The sequence below is a fragment of the Dermochelys coriacea genome, chromosome 15 (genome assembly GCF_009764565.3).
Source record: "Dermochelys coriacea isolate rDerCor1 chromosome 15, rDerCor1.pri.v4, whole genome shotgun sequence".
In the NCBI taxonomy this organism is placed as follows: domain Eukaryota; kingdom Metazoa; phylum Chordata; order Testudines; family Dermochelyidae; genus Dermochelys; species Dermochelys coriacea.
Window position 1 is genome coordinate 11,149,591 of NC_050082.1, and position 15,678 is coordinate 11,165,268.

Consider the following 15,678-nt stretch of genomic DNA (forward strand, 5'->3'; position numbering starts at 1 on the left):
AAGTGTAGTTTTCCTCCCACTCCTCAAACTCCATTAATTAATTTGTAATGAGTTTTTGAAAGACATCTGAGAAGCCAGTTTTGATGAACCTTTCAAATGGTGCTTGAGGAAGTTGTGGGTTGTGACCTGGCATTTCTGCAAGGATGAATGCTCCTCCCAGCATGAAGTGATATTTCTAAAAAATGATACTCAAAAGACAAAATAGAAAAATACCCTCACAGAATACTGCCTTCTGGGTTATGAATATGGGTCTACCGAATTCGTGGCTGTGAAAATCTTGTCCATGAAATCTGGTCTCCGGCCACCCAGCTCTGAAGACAGAGCAGAGAGCAGCGGTTGCTGCCCAGGCACACAACTCTGAAGGCAACACCATAGCCAGCAGCATTGGAGAAGTAAGGGTGTCAATACTGCAGCCCCCTAATAGGCCTGCAATTCTCTTTTGGGTTGGGGACTCCAGTTTGAGAAACCTTGCAGAGAAATCACACATTTTTTGTGGGTTTGTCATGGCACAAATACACATCCATGAAATTTGCTTTTTATGCCATGACCAGCCCACAATAAATGTGCAATTTCTCCGCAATTTAAGGAGATCCCTAGTTATGAAAAATGGAGAGGAGGAAAACACATTTCAATGGCACAAAGGGTTAATTAATGGATTTCATCTCTTGAGACTTGGTTTAAAATTTGACTATAGACAAGGGTAATTCCTTTGATGCAATTTCAAATGTAATCTCTGAAGAAATGGGTTATCCTCAACCATCCACCAGCTTGCCACTTCTGCTCTTCAACAGTGGTTCTGGACTAGAACACGTCAGACCAAATAAATTGAAAATGCTGTAAGAAAAGGAGTACTTGTGGCACCTTAGAGACTAACAAATTTATTAGAGCATAAGCTTTCGATTGCATCCGATGAAGTGAGCTGTAGCTCACGAAAGCTTATGCTCTAATAAATTTGTTAGTCTCTAAGGTGCCACAAGTACTCCTTTTCTTTTTGCGAATACAGACTAACACGGCTGCTACTCTGAAACCTGAAAATGCTGTGTATGTAGTTGACATAGAGTCTGCCCAAATTAACATACAACTTTGGTTTTCCTACATCCTGTAGGACAGTCAGGTAAGTAGAGACTGCAGACAAAAAAAATCTCAGAATTTGGGTTGGTAGGGGATTCTAGAAGGTCATCAGTTTTCTCTCCCTGAACTGTAGCAGGACTGATTTATTTCTAACATACCTGTGTCTACTTGAGTTATTCAAGGCTAGACTGTAAGGGGAATTCCATCTCCTTCCTTGGCAACTCATTCCATTGCTGCTTCTAAAGTTTTTCATATTGACTCTAAATATTACTTGGAGTAGTTCAACTCCATTACTGCTTGTTCTTTCTTTACTGATTGATGAAAATTGATCTTTGTCCTCTGTAACATTCTGTTTGTTTAGAGACAGCTATGTACCTCCTCATTCTTCTATACAGACAACATACTCAGCTCTTAAATCTTGGCTTATGGAGAAACTGAGTACCAAGACCACCTAACTAGGAAAAGACTAACTGGGCAAGTAGAGACAATAGACAGAAGAGGAAATCCATTTGTTGGAATGGTGATACTACTGTGCTGGACACACTTCTTAGAAGTAGCAGATCCCAGTATCACTGTCCATTTAAGAGAGACATCTCACCTTTTTGGTCTGGGGAGTCCCATGGGGGTGAGGTTAGGATCTGGCTTGGGAACAGTTTTCCGGATCCGGATCTGAGAAACTCTCTTTGGCCTCTTCTCTGGCTCAGCCTTTTGGACAAAGAGAAAGAAATATAAAATAAAGGAGCAATTGCTTACCTATCAGCAGTGTTCTCTTCCACTTGGGGTCTCCATTTTAAGTGTGTGTAAGTAAAACATTGTATGAAGCTAAGGCAGGCCACATATCAGGGAAATGTTGTAGTATAACACTTTATTGGCAACAAAATTTACATGCTCCATGCAATACAAATGTATATCCATTTTGACTATAATGTATGAAACATCAAGCCATTCAGCAAAAAGAGTGACTGAGTGATGCAGCTTCACCATTGAGTTTCTTTAAATCAAAACTGGATGTCTTTCTCAAAGAAATGCTCTATTTCCACCACAGATTATTGGGCTTGATGCAGGAATCATGGGGACAAATTCTATGATTTAGGACATCAGACTAGATAGTTACAGCGTTCCCATTTGGCTTTTAAAAAAAAATCATCAAATCAATGAATCTTGCTAATATTTTTCAGTGCAATATACCAAGGGCTTTCTGGGAAAGGTAAGGAGGAAAGCAGTCTTCCAGAATTCTCTTCTGCTCCCATAGACCCTCTATCCCTTTATGTTTTGCTTACCTCTTTCTGATTCAGCAGCAACTACTCCCAATTAACGCAGGAGTAGCATAGACCAGAGGAATACAAGGAGCTCTCTCTATCAGTGGTAAAAGCTCTGTCTTTATAGTGATCCAGGTCCTGTGTGCCTGGGGAATGAAGGTCCAAGCTCAGACCTAAACCCTAATCCTTGCCTAGTTGCAATGCGACACTAGATTACTAGGTTAACAAAGCCACCATTTTACTGTGTGCACAAGCACTGGCTGCCTGTCTACTTCCATTAATGAAGACAAGAAGCCACTCACTTTTTCCAGTTCGGTGGCGCTCTGGGATGTGGGACATAGTGGGAGAGAAGCATCAATTTCATCAAAGGGATGGACCTGTAATTCAGGTACTGAAAGTCTGAGTGGAGATATTGCGGATTCTGGAAACGTGCAAGACTTTGGTAGCAAATCAGAGAGTGAACGTTCCAGCCTATAAATTTGAGGGGGGGGGAGAGAAGAGGGGGAAGAAGAAGAGAAAATATTTAGATTAATGACGGATTTTTATTGACACAGCATTCTAGAATCTAGGCCATATTATAAATTAGAACCTTGACTGGATTGCTCGAACTGTTTGCTTTGTTCACTAAATATATTTAAAAGGAGATTGATCTCCCACATAAGCACGAAAGGTACATGTGAGTGAATACCAGTGTTTGAAGTCCAGCTCTTGAACAAGATAAAGTACCTCAGGTGAGAAAATGGACCACAATAATTTCATGCATCTTCATGACAAGCAGCACAGAAGGTCTGAAAGTTTATCTACATTTGCTACATTCATCATCTACTGTTGTGTGTATATATGTAAACATACCCATATGTGGGCCATTCAGAATCGGTGTTACACTGCAGTTTTGGCAGACAAACCCTTAAAGGGATCTACCAAAACCTGAAAAGCCAGACTGTGGCTCACTCACATTCCCACCATATGTAACAAATATTACAGAGTAAGACTCTTACCTTATCTCAGCACCCGTGGTCCTTGCAGCTTCTGTTCCCTGGACAGTCACGTGCGGTAACACAGCATAACTAGTTCAAAAAGAACAAACAGCTAAATTAGGACTACACCATAAAAGGGGAGGAAAGACTTCATCAGTATAATCTAGACTCCAAGGAAGCAAAGAAATGTCAGAGATGTCAAAGTACTCTCTCTTTACCCCATCCCATCCCAACCAAGAACCCAACATGACAGCAACCTACATTTGTCATTAGTGTCTAAGATTCACTGACAAATTATCCAGGAGGGAAATACTTTTATTTTCACTTCTTAACTGAAAAGTAAGATGAAGAAACTCAGAAAAATTCAGAAGGGGAGAAAGCTTGTTTTAGTATGAAAGCTGGAAGTGTTTTCAAGAGGCTCTGGGTTCTCCATTCCAAGCTGGTTTTGTATGTTTGTTTGAAAGGTAAATTTAAAGTAACAAAAAAACAAGCCCAGACAGACTTGTCTGCCAAACAAAAGGAGCATGGTAGCCAAACAAGGTTAACTCCACATCCTCTCTAACTCCTGTTGGAATGCTCTTAATTGATAGGAATATCGAAGTCTTTTCTATAAAGACTACTGGCTACACAGATCTATAGGAAGAAGACCAACACAGCAGTTTGGGATCTTCTCAGGCTAAGCTTCTATATTTTGTATGTGCACTATTAGCATCACACACAAGAAAAATTAAATAACTCAGTTATCTGGAACAGCCTTGACTTCATTTGTTAAGTTTAAGGCCATATCTACACTACAAAATTAGGTCAACCTAACCTACATTGGCATACAGCCACCACAGTAATTACATCGCTTGTGCATGTTTATACTTTGCTCCTTGTGTCAGTGGTGTGTGTCCTCAACAGGGGTGCCTGTATCAATTGTACTGTCAGTGTTGGGCACTGCGGGACAGCTCCTGAAAGCCAGTAACAATCAAAGTAAACAACGCAGTGTCTACGCTGACACTGTCGACCTAACTACATCAACTGTGACTCTACACTGCTCATGGAGGTGGAGTTATTAGGTCAGCAAGCAGAGCAGTTACGTTGGCAGGAGCAAAATTTAAGTGTAGACACTTCCATAGTTAGGGTGATATAAGCTGCATTCTCTCAGATTAACTCTGTAGTGTACACCAGACCCAAGTCCCTTACCTGTTCTCTCCATGTGCCTATAACTAAATATATTCAACCCTACTAAAGTTAGAAAGCTTGAGACTTAGATTGGGATACATGGAAAACAATCTGTTAAGGAGCATATATACACTTTTGCTGTAGATTGCAGACAGCATAGCAGCAGTAGGCATGAAAGACACTTACATAGATACCCGATGAATTTATGTACCACATTTATCATTAAGTGACGCATGTACAGTGCTTCTTCTCCACCAGTATTCTACTCACTACTAGTCTGGCAGTGCTAGAATTTGAACTGGTAGTTTGTGCATGGAAATCTCACCTGTTGGTAACAAAATATTCTGCTTCATGCAGTAAAAATGCAGGTAAGAATGATGAAAACATTCCACTCCTCTAAAACGTTTAGTCTCAGAAAGGCAGTAATGTGGAATAAGGTTTTGCTTAAAATAAAAATTCTGATCACTGCATGGTAGCCGCAGCTTTACAGGAAGGAAAAAACCATTCCAGTGTTCACTGCCTGGTCAGTTATGAAAAAGCCAAAGCTAAATGAAAGAATCCAACTGGAAGGGAACTTTCTCATCACAAGAAAAGGTCCATGTGAAGCTTAGGCCTGCTATGATTGATAGTGTCAAACTCTGCTGACATTCGTACATGTCAAATCCTTTCCTGATATTCACCCATCCTCATCAGAATAGCCTAATAAATTTTTGATCCTATTAAGTGCGGACATGGAGATGGTTACTTGACCTTGGCATATATTGCAGCAAATATATTTCTCCACAAAGCAGCAGCAATTCCTTCGTGAAAGACTGAGTACAAGATTCAGTCCCCCTCACACTTCTGCCTAATTTAGAGATTACACCCCTTTTTAAAATAAAAATTGAACATCTTACTAGTTTATCCAAATATTTATAACATAACATGTTTTGAGTTTTTAATTTTTTTAAAATTATATTTCACAGCTTCAGTTTTAAACATTTCAGATGGCTTTTCCTCCCACATTGTCTTATGACCAAATCCTTCAAAATGTCACTTTGATTGCCTATTTTAGAAGCAGAATTTGCTCAGTGCTGTACTTGAGAGTTCATTGAGCATCACCTTTTCCAGCTATTATAGCATGCTCCAATGACTTCTCTTTAAAAAAGCTGTGAGTGGGACAGAAGAGTCAACCACAATTTCTTCTCACTTGGACTGAATTTTAGGGACCACATACTGCATTTCAGACTCGTGTTATCTGTCCTGAGGAGTACTTAGATTTTACTTGAAAGAACATTTCAGAGTGATTTTTTAAAATTGGCCTTTAGATGCAGGGATTAAATCTTCACTTACGTTAACAGACTGATAGTCTGCAATCACAGCACAGGCTGTTAGATAGTCTGACTTGTGTGGAAAAAAGAGTGGGAAGAAAGGCTGATGCCCAAAAAACTAGCTTATCAAGTGCTGCACTCAGCATTAGCTTCCCATGCCAAGTGCTACATCTCTCAGCTCAAGATAATAACTCACCTGATACACAGATGTAAATTATAAAAAAAGGGTTTACATTTTTCTTAGGATAGTGGTGGTGATTAAGAGTTACCAACTCTGCTCAGTTCTCAAACTGTGGCTGGACCTGGTCACTCCAACACAGTTATGAATCTATATTATAAAAATCTGTACTTGAAATATTGCTTCACAAAGTCTGGCAGAGAGATCACAGCTCCACGGGATGATAAAGTTGGTTCTGTAGGACACTATTCAGCTCCATTCTTTTATTCCCTAGGAGTTTTATTTAAAAAGTTCCAAAACTTATGCTTTACACTTGAACTAGTATAGAAGGTTTTGTCAAGACCTTGGTAGACTAAAAGAATTTAAATCAGTGGACTGAATACTTGATTAGTTCTGGCCAGCAAGGGCCACTTTAAACTCCAAAGGTCTCAGATCACAGATAGTGAAATGTATGTAGTTAGTTATCTTGCAAGATTTTTGCCTATACCAATAACCAAACAGGGACACAGAGAAGCCAAGTTCAACATTTCTTTAGAGATCACAGTGGTAGGCAAGAGAATTCATCAGTTTATCTATTTTAACGTATAGGCTTTTCTATAGTTCTCATAATTGTAGTATTTGAGTACCTCTCAAACAGCCCACCTCTGTGAGGTTAGGCAGCAAAATTATCCTATATTATAGATGGGACAACTGAAGCACAGAAATGTCACACAGGAAGCTTGCAGCAGCTGCAGGGCCAGTGGTCCCATCTCTCTTCATTCCCCATGTAATGCCTTAACAAGTCCACCCTTCCTCTCATGCAATTAGCAGTAAAAGAAAAAACAAACAAACAAACAAACAAACAGTCTTTATTCCTCTCTTACTCCTTTTTAGTTTGATAAAAAGGCCAAAATTCACCAGTGATCTCGATGGAGCTGCACTAATTTATGCTAACAGTGCATCTTGCAGAACGGTCAACAGGAATAGTTATACAGAACAGGTTACAATTAAAATTTATGTAGAACAATTCATTAGAATGCAATTAAAAGTTTAACTGGGTGCAACACAATTATTCCTTTCTGTTCAGATTTAGAATTTGCCCAGCCACGTAAATCCATCTGGTCACAGCTCAAGCTAGACTGGTAACCCAGATGTCTGAAAAACTTTCCTACCTCAAAAATCTAGTAGCTCTGCAGTCATTTAGAACAGAGTTAGTGAAGTAGCTCACCTTTCTGCAATATATATATTCTCGTGCATGGTGTGTATGTATTGCAGAGAGGGAGAAGAAGAGTTAGCGGTTCTGCCAGAAGAGATTATTAAAGAAACCAATGAAAACATACTCAAATTCAGATAATAGAGATGGTTCTGTATGGAAGTGTCTTCTATTGAGCCATTTCCTGAGTGAAGTGTGCAGGAAAGTACTGGAAACTGACCCTCTACTCCAAACTCTAATACCCCTCTCCCTCCCCAAAAGCTGCAACTATATACACTATGTATTTATTCTCGGAAAGAAGTTGATGGATTTTACCTGTTCTCGATGCCCAGACTTGGCTGCCACTTGCAGTGATTGGAATGGAGAGGAGTGAATTCGGAGGGACAGGCAGAAGGACCATGCTGGCTCCATATGGAAAGTACCCTGCCCAGTGAGTAGGGCAATGAAGAGAAGAGGTCATCTGATACCGAAGATGGAGACCTTAACCCTTTCAAGCCCTGTGTGAATTGTGACATAAATAGTCTCTGGACAGTAGGAATTCGACTGGTTACATTTCTTCTTTTTGTCCAGATCCTGTAACATCCCGGGGAAGAAAGTGCTAACACTGTGTGAAGGCCAAGCATGGAGCACCCTGTTCTTTTAGCTATGGGATTTCTCCTAATGTCATGACTAGGGATTACAGCCTCTGTGGTTGTTAGAGATAGAGTAGAAGAGTGCAGCTCCTTACTGAGATTAGCGTCTTCCCTGAAAGCTGCTGTACCTGAGTAGCTTTGGGACAGGAGGAAAGAGAAGGTCCATTCTGAAGGCTGTGACGGATGTACTGGTGCCTCTCCTAAAGCTGGTATATCAGGTACACACTGTTGGGATGTAATCCCTCTGAGGTTTATCAAAGAATCAGAGTCCAATTTTATATGAAAAGAAATTGGGGAAATGGGGGTACTAAAGACTGATGATGGAATGTTGCTACTCAAGTCTAAAATGTGTATTTTGGTGGAGTCTACAGGATAAAGTGCTAACGGCTGAAGGTTGAACATCATGGTGCACAAGCCATCAGCCTGGTGAGAGTTTAACTTCATGTTAATGCATGAAAAAACTTCCAGTAGCTTTTTAGATCCAAGTTGGCTGAACCTTTCGACCATTGGACGTTCAGAGGAACATTGCAGAGTCTTTAACCTGTGGGTGCTTTTGGGCGGGGCCAGGAGTTTACTGGCCATAGTAGACAGCCTGTTTAACAGTATTGGTTCTTTGGTACATTTACTAAGTTTCAAACTGTTCAACAAACTGCACCTATTGGCTCTCTGCTTTGACGTATGGTTGAGTCTCATGGCTATTTCTGCTTCCATTACTGATGGTTTACATGCAAAATATACAGAGCTGAGTTTGTCTTCTTGCGTAGGAACAGTTTCAGGAAAATTCCTTATAAAAGCTGAGCTTTTGTTACTTTTTCTTACAGTTTTGAGCTCATCTGGTGTGGGAACCTTTTTGCACTTCCTTCGTGGCTGCTTCTTTAATGAAAATAGTCCTCTTAGTTTGTGTGTACTTCCAAAGGCACTGTGGATTTCATCATCCCCAGCAAAGCTTTTAGCTTGTGGTAGTGAGAGAGAAACAGGAATGAAAGGGGTATTATCTGCGGACAATTCAATGTGGGTCCCTAAAGGAAAGCTCAGGCTTTCCACTTCTGAGTCCATAGTCTTCATATGCTCTGAATCATCATCATCATCATCATCATCATCATCAGAAATCTTTGGCCTTTTGACTCCTTGTAAAGTGCTATATATTTGTTTATTGTCACTATCATTTATACTGCTCATGACAGCAAAGAGCTGCTCTCTAGAACCTTCGGTCTTCATGACTCTTGAAGATGCTACCAGTCCATCTGAAGAACTATCTAAAGGCTCACTATCAAACATCACACTCTCCTGCAACGGGATTTTTGCTTTCTCTTGATCTTTTGACTCCTTTATTTGCTGTGCCTGCCCCTTATGGAGTAGGATGTTTTGAGCTGGATGTACTTCAGTCTCCTCACACATCTTTCGCTTAAGAGTTTGACATTCACCTACTTTGCCTGATCTCTCTGCATCTGACACCTCATTTTCTGTACTGATTGACTCATGTGGCATCTTCATTTGGTCTCCTATAACCTCCTTCCTGTTGTCTTTGCTCTGTGAATTTAATTCATAAGGCAGACACACTTCGCTGCAATTGAGACATTTTAAAGATGCTTCTGTGTCATTTTTTGACAGCTTATTGCTACATAATGTGTTATAATGGACTTCTGATGTTTCTTTGTTAACTAAGTCCTTAGATTGCAAATAATTGTCTACGATTTCTGAAAGCAACTTGACATCTCCTACTTCTGAATGATCTTGAACGCAAGTTTTCCCTTTATCTGAAAGGTTATTCAAACTCCATTCTGGGATCTGTTCAGTAGAGTAGGTTTGTGAAGGCTTTTCGTAAGTCTCGGCCTTCAGAGGCACACAGCTTCTAACTTTGTCACCAGAACATTTCAAGTCTTCTACCAAAACTCCTAAATAATTTTTATGGTCAAAAATAGAATGCATTGGCTTCTTTATTTTTTCTGCAGTTACTGCATTTTGCCTCTGGTTGTCTACAGATGGTCTTTTAAACTTCTGTACATAATCAATACTGTCTGATGAAATTACATCCATCTCTTTTACAACTGGCCCTGCACTTACAGACCTCTCCTTGCTGTGAGCATGAGAAGCCGTACACACTTCTAGTTTAACTGCATCATTTAGGGAGCTAATTGCTTTTTCTCTCTCTTCAGAGCTGTCTTTGCCATCAGCTCTTCTCTCAAATGACTCTATCGGCTCAAGAGCTTCTATAGCAGAATAGTCATGACAGAGGGCATTTGCTGAAGATGAATCCTGGTCAACTATTTGTGCATTCTCAGATGATGCAGGCAGCTCATCTTTTTGAGGCAGGCAGATTTCTGAGTTCTGAGTTAAAGGTGTTTCTGAAATTACTCCTTTCAAACTGGAAAGCTCTTGATTCACACAGAACTCTTCAGACTGCACTTGATCCACGCGCTCTGGACTATCAGCAATTGTAAAAGTCACAAGTTCTGGCTGAGGACAAGCTCTCTTTCTTTCTCGGATTCTATGATTTACTGAAGAATCCAATAGTAAGCATGTTTCATTTGTGATCTCTGGAACGAGAGTCATATCTTCTGGTACACATGAAAGACTCTTGCAGGCGGACTGAGACGCACAAAAGGATTCAACAATAGTCTTAATTTTATTTTCCGGGCCCATAACCAAGCTACCCGTGTTCAATAATGCAGGAAGTTTGGTATTTTCTGCCAATATTGTATGTTCTTCTTTTTGATCTTCCTTTGCACTACTGAGAGAGTCTGTGTATTCTGAATGGTCCACATTTACCAGACTTTTGGAAGAGCTACAGCCCACCATACTTCCTTTGAAAGTTCCTTGATCTTCCCTTGTACTGCTAAATACATTATCAGATTCTTTTAATTCTACTTTCTCCCCTTCCGATAGATCACTGATGGAATTTGTGTATTCTGAACAGTCTGAATCTACCATACTATTGGAAGAGTTATCCACCATTATTTCTTTGAAAGTTCCTTGAAAACTCTTTTCTCTTAAAGACTCATGAACCAATGGAGTTGTGTCTTCATCTTTCTTTAGAGTTAATGATTCATTTTCCTTGGAGCGGATAGATCTTTTATGTTCATCCACTGAACTTGTCATAGTTTGTACATCAGTGTTGGAAATGTCTAAGTCATACTGTTGGAACTCTAGAACTTCATCGGCTACGCGGGTTTCATTTTGCTTGTATGAAACTGGCCCGTTAAGCTCACTCTGACATGCAAGATATTGATTTTCCACCTGACAAATGGTCTCATTTGGTTGCTTTGAATGTTTAAAACCTGACAATTCTAAGTCAAAGGATTGGTCCAAATGTTTTTCATGACTTGGGATGCCAGAGTCTGTGTCACTCTTTGAAGTAGTGCCTTCGGAAAGATTGTATTCACAAGGTAATACAGTCTTCTTGTACATCTTTAATTCTCCCTCTCCCAGGATTACTGTTGTGTTGCCAAGATCAAGATGGATACCAAATATGGTTTTGTTCAAATCTCTGTTGACTGACTGTTCACTAGTCTCATTGTGGTGACTGCCTTTATGAGCTTTTACACTATCCACGGTTTCTATTCTATCAATTTCATCTTTCTGTAATGTACAAGAGTTAATTTGTTCTTGTCCCTTATCTGTATCAGAAGTTCTCTCTCTGGTGCCAGAATCTAGCCTTTCCTCTGTTATTTCACTCTGGCCATCATAGAGTTTCAAGCTTTCTACTTTGATATTTGTATTTGAAATGTCCATTTCTGATAATCTAGTTGTGGACTCATCTGGAGTGCAAACTGAATGCAATAGCTTCTCTGCTGTGGAAGTACGATTTGCCACATACTGAAACATATTGCTGCAATTCCAACTATCTTCACAAGGAACACATGCTACATGAGTGTTCTCCTCTGGATGGTTGACTGCCTTTTTATCAAGTAAGTCTCCTGTTGCCAAACCACTGACTTCTTCAGTCTTCAATTTAGTCTGCACTTTAAAAGAATCCTTGTTCAGTGTAGCATTATCCAAGCTGGTACTATCCGATAAGATGAAGCAGGTCTTGACAGCTGAACAGTGGTCTTTTATACACTGATCATTATGAGTATACGTGTTACTTTCTTCATTTTTCATATCAGTGACCATCTTCTCTGTAGCCCCCAGTGCAGAGTGGATGCTCTTCTGGGGACCTTTACTTGCTACATTAGACATATTGAAATTCCTGTGATTTACTAAAGACAATTCTTCATTTTTATGAAGCAGAAGGCCCATATGTTGTGTCTCCAGTTTTGCAGAAGCAATGATGGATTCTTTTTTAGACAGCCTGTCCAGGTATACATCTCTGTTTGAAACTATATCAGCATTACAAGGAGAAAGTTCACTTATAACCCCAAGAGACACTCTTGATTTTTCTGCATCACGACTAAGAGCTTCACCTAGTGTGGAAGCAAAGTTAGTTTCTTTGCATGCAGGCAGGTTAACATTAACCCAATTTGCTTCTGGAGCGTTACCAAAACTGTTGTTCAGATCTTCTACCACTGAACTGCTGTTGGTTTCCTTTTCAAACAGTTGTGCCTCAAGGGAAACTTCACCTACCTCGGTACCATAGCCCAGAAAGTCATGAACAGTGGGAGGAGAGTTTGCATATTTATTGTAGATATTATTATAGCATGTATGCATGTCTCGAGTCTTAATACTGACAATGTTTTTTGTGTCCACCAATAGAGTGCCATTTTCTTTTGTATGTTGTTTTACTATATCGCCCCAGCATACATCATTCATAAATATTTTCCACTGGTCCCCATCCTTTTTCAAGCTATTAATTTCTGAAGGGATTCTTAAATCTCCTTTTGAAAACTCCTCAGTTGATGAAGCAACAGAACTAGGAACTGGCGAATTAGAGCTCTCTGAATGAATGCTTTCTTGAATATCATGCCCACTAACCATACCACAACTGTTCTTCATAGCAGTTTCTCTCTGGATTTCAGCAGCTTTCCCAGAACCATAGCTGTATGAATGGTCAGTGCAACTATCCGTTTCCGATTGTTCAGGTTCATCACTGGACATTTCTTCACTCTGCACTGGAGAGAGCTGTTCTTCCACCACAGGCTTGGAGATCCAGTTCTCTAGAAACTCAGTTCTTTGACTATCATCATCACAGCTTGGGCTTTCTATCTCTTCTGCAAGATACTCCTCCTGTATTTCACAGATCTCAATAGTGTTGTCTTCTAGTGGAATACTTCCAGATTCCAGACTACACAAACTTCTTAATGAACCACATAAAGCTTCAGAGCTTTCTTTTGAGAGAGGCATATCAACTTCAACACTACTTTTAGATACAGGAACAGCACTGTTGTTATGAGGGCTTTCTTCATCTTGCTGGTAAGTCTGGTAACTTGCAGGTGCTGCATTAGGTTCATTAACATGGTTTGATCTAGACAACTCTGAATCAAAAATAGCACTAGTCTCTGAATCAAAAATAGCACAACCCATGCTGGTCAATGACATGGTAGTACAGGCTGTTAATCCTCTACATTCTTTTTCTTCTTGTGGATGTTCTTTTGTTGATCCAGTCTCCACAACTGTTAAAGGCTCTAAGGGAACTAAGGTGTTGGTTTCTGAAACCTCACCACTGGCCATGATAGTGTCTATATCTGGGCATTCATTGTTCTCAGGTGGAAGACCTTTACTCACTCTGTCTTTCCTGTGTCCTGCTTTACTAAATATCCTAGTCCCATCAGCCTTCATACCTTGTACTTCTTCAGTGGGCTTTGGCAGAATTTCAGGTGTCACCTGTACATTTGTTTGGTTTTCTTCTGCACAAGAAAAAAGAAAAATCAGTACTGCACAATACATAAAAAAAAAAACCCTTCCATTTTAACTTTCTTCTCTACTTAATATACAATTATGAACAGCACAGTTTTACTAATCGATACTTAATCACTTTGACAAACCCTACCACCAGTCTACTTTAAAACAAATCAAAATGATCTTTTAATCCTAACTGTAACCTATTTGCATGGATATTAAACATAACTGGTATGGATCCAATATTCTGAAGTTTCATATCACTGTAATTCAGGAGTTCAGAGCCAGAGGTCATACCAGTTCTATCAAACTAGTGGCAGTGCTTATTTTCAGTAGCATTTTTCTATGATGAATAGCAAATTAAAATACTGTATGTACAGATTTAGAAGCGTGGGAAGTAGACAAGATGTGTATTTAAATTATCTGGTGGGACAGAGTAAGCTATTTCAAAATTGAATGAATTTATACTGTCTTAATTGTATTACAGGAGAGAAGATTAAAAAGTCTCCTCTTTTGTACTATAACTTTTGTACTGCCAACTACTGTTCTTCTGCAGACAAGGAACTAGAGGAAGATATGTATGCACTGTTGAAATGAAATTTTACAATGGAGCAACTCTTTCAAGAGCATTTTGCATTTTTATTCCCTTTCTCTCTTCCAATCTATCCAAATATTATCAAAGCTAAAAGTAAGAAGCTTGAGGTGGAAGAGACCCCATTAGATTGTCCAAGTCCATTTCAATACTGAAACAGTCTGATTACATCTTCTTTTTCTTAAATCTCTTCACTAATGCCTCTTCTTTCTCTACAAAAAAAGAATGCCTCAGCTTCACCTTCAAAGATTTGAATAAATCTGTTTCCACGTGTATCGTCTTTTCTAACCACTCCCTTTATTGCCTTCTCCCACTCTTGGGTAAAAAGGATTCTCCTTTAGCAGCCTCTACTTCTGTGCTAGCTAGCTTCCTTCAATTCATTTCATTTGAAAATTTTTCCTAGTTTGATATTTCTGGATTGGGAATTCATGCCCCTTTTATACAGGTGTTCAGAATGTTATTGCTAAGATCACCAAAGATGTCTATGTGTATGGCTCCATGAACACACTTAGCTTTCTATCTATTCTCTGTCTCTACCTAATCACTGAAGTGCCACCGCAAGCAGAACTCTTCTGCCAAAGGAAGCATCCGATGGAACTTGCAGGTCTATTTTATACAACTGGTAAACATATTGATAGAGATTCAAGTGTGTGCCTTACAAATTCCCTCATAGGTGCTACAGTCGTATCTGCCCAGAGAGCTGCCACAGCTTTTAAGGGTAAGGAGCAAGTCCTGAAGGGAGAGCAAGAATTCTAGCTTTAGAAGCCTCTGATACACTTAATTTGATCCACTCAGATACTGAAACCTAAAAGGCTACCTTGCTCACCAGGTAGCTGGTATAGAATAAAGACAGTGTAAGAACATCAGATTGCACTGACATGAACTGTATATTTTGAGTGCCCTTCTAACATCTACAGAGTATTGAATACAAGTGCTGTATTCCATACACATATAGACAGTTAATTAGCCAAGGTGTCCTGAGGAACCTTCTGGTGTCAGGATAGAGTGAAGTCTATTTTCTTTTGAATCCAGTACACTATTAGTGCTGCAATGTAGGATTTTAAAGTCCGATATTTTAGATGTATTGTCAAGCCCTGACTTAGGGATTTCAGAACATATCTTTGGCCTTGACTTGTACAGTACTGCATGACTGCACCTCCATTGGTGCTTGAACCCATGACCAGGTTCTAGAATACAGACTGTTGGGTAACCTCATGTGATGTAGGTAAGGTGGCGTAGAAGGCCAGCCTTCCCTTTTCAATTACTTCGTTTCAAGTATCATGCAGCTAAACTTCACTTTTCTGGCTCATGTTCAGAACTGGACCCCCAACTGCATAATCTCTCCTGCAGGGAAAGAAGATGGCAGACAGACCAGACCAATAGACTGATCAGGTAAGACGACCAAGGCTCTTTGGACACTAAGGAACAATCAGAATCACCTTGGCTCTCTCCTTTATATCATTTTGCAGAGTATGAATACAGGAGACAAGACATACAGAAAGGATTTCAGCCATCTCTTGGACCG

The 15,678-nt window shown here is 39.7% G+C and overlaps 1 protein-coding gene across 7 annotated transcripts in view; it reads right to left on the bottom strand.

The window, feature by feature from the left end:
* Window positions 1–15,678, bottom strand: part of PRR14L (proline rich 14 like) — a 34,903-nt gene that overhangs the window by 1,474 nt on the left and 17,751 nt on the right. For 5 of the 7 annotated variants that reach the window (XM_043498006.1, XM_043498007.1, XM_038373353.2 and 2 more), the window contains 4 exons: window positions 7,470–13,569; window positions 3,329–3,397; window positions 2,633–2,801; window positions 1,670–1,776 (listed from right to left, as the gene is read on the bottom strand). In XM_043498006.1, coding sequence (XP_043353941.1) covers window positions 1,670–1,776; window positions 2,633–2,801; window positions 3,329–3,397; window positions 7,470–13,569 — 6,445 coding nt within the window. Of the gene's footprint in view, window positions 1–1,669; window positions 1,777–2,076; window positions 2,201–2,351; window positions 2,477–2,632; window positions 2,802–3,328; window positions 3,398–7,469; window positions 13,570–15,678 lie in introns of those variants that run through there. The other 2 variants (XM_043498008.1, XM_043498009.1) reach the window with 2 other exon arrangements.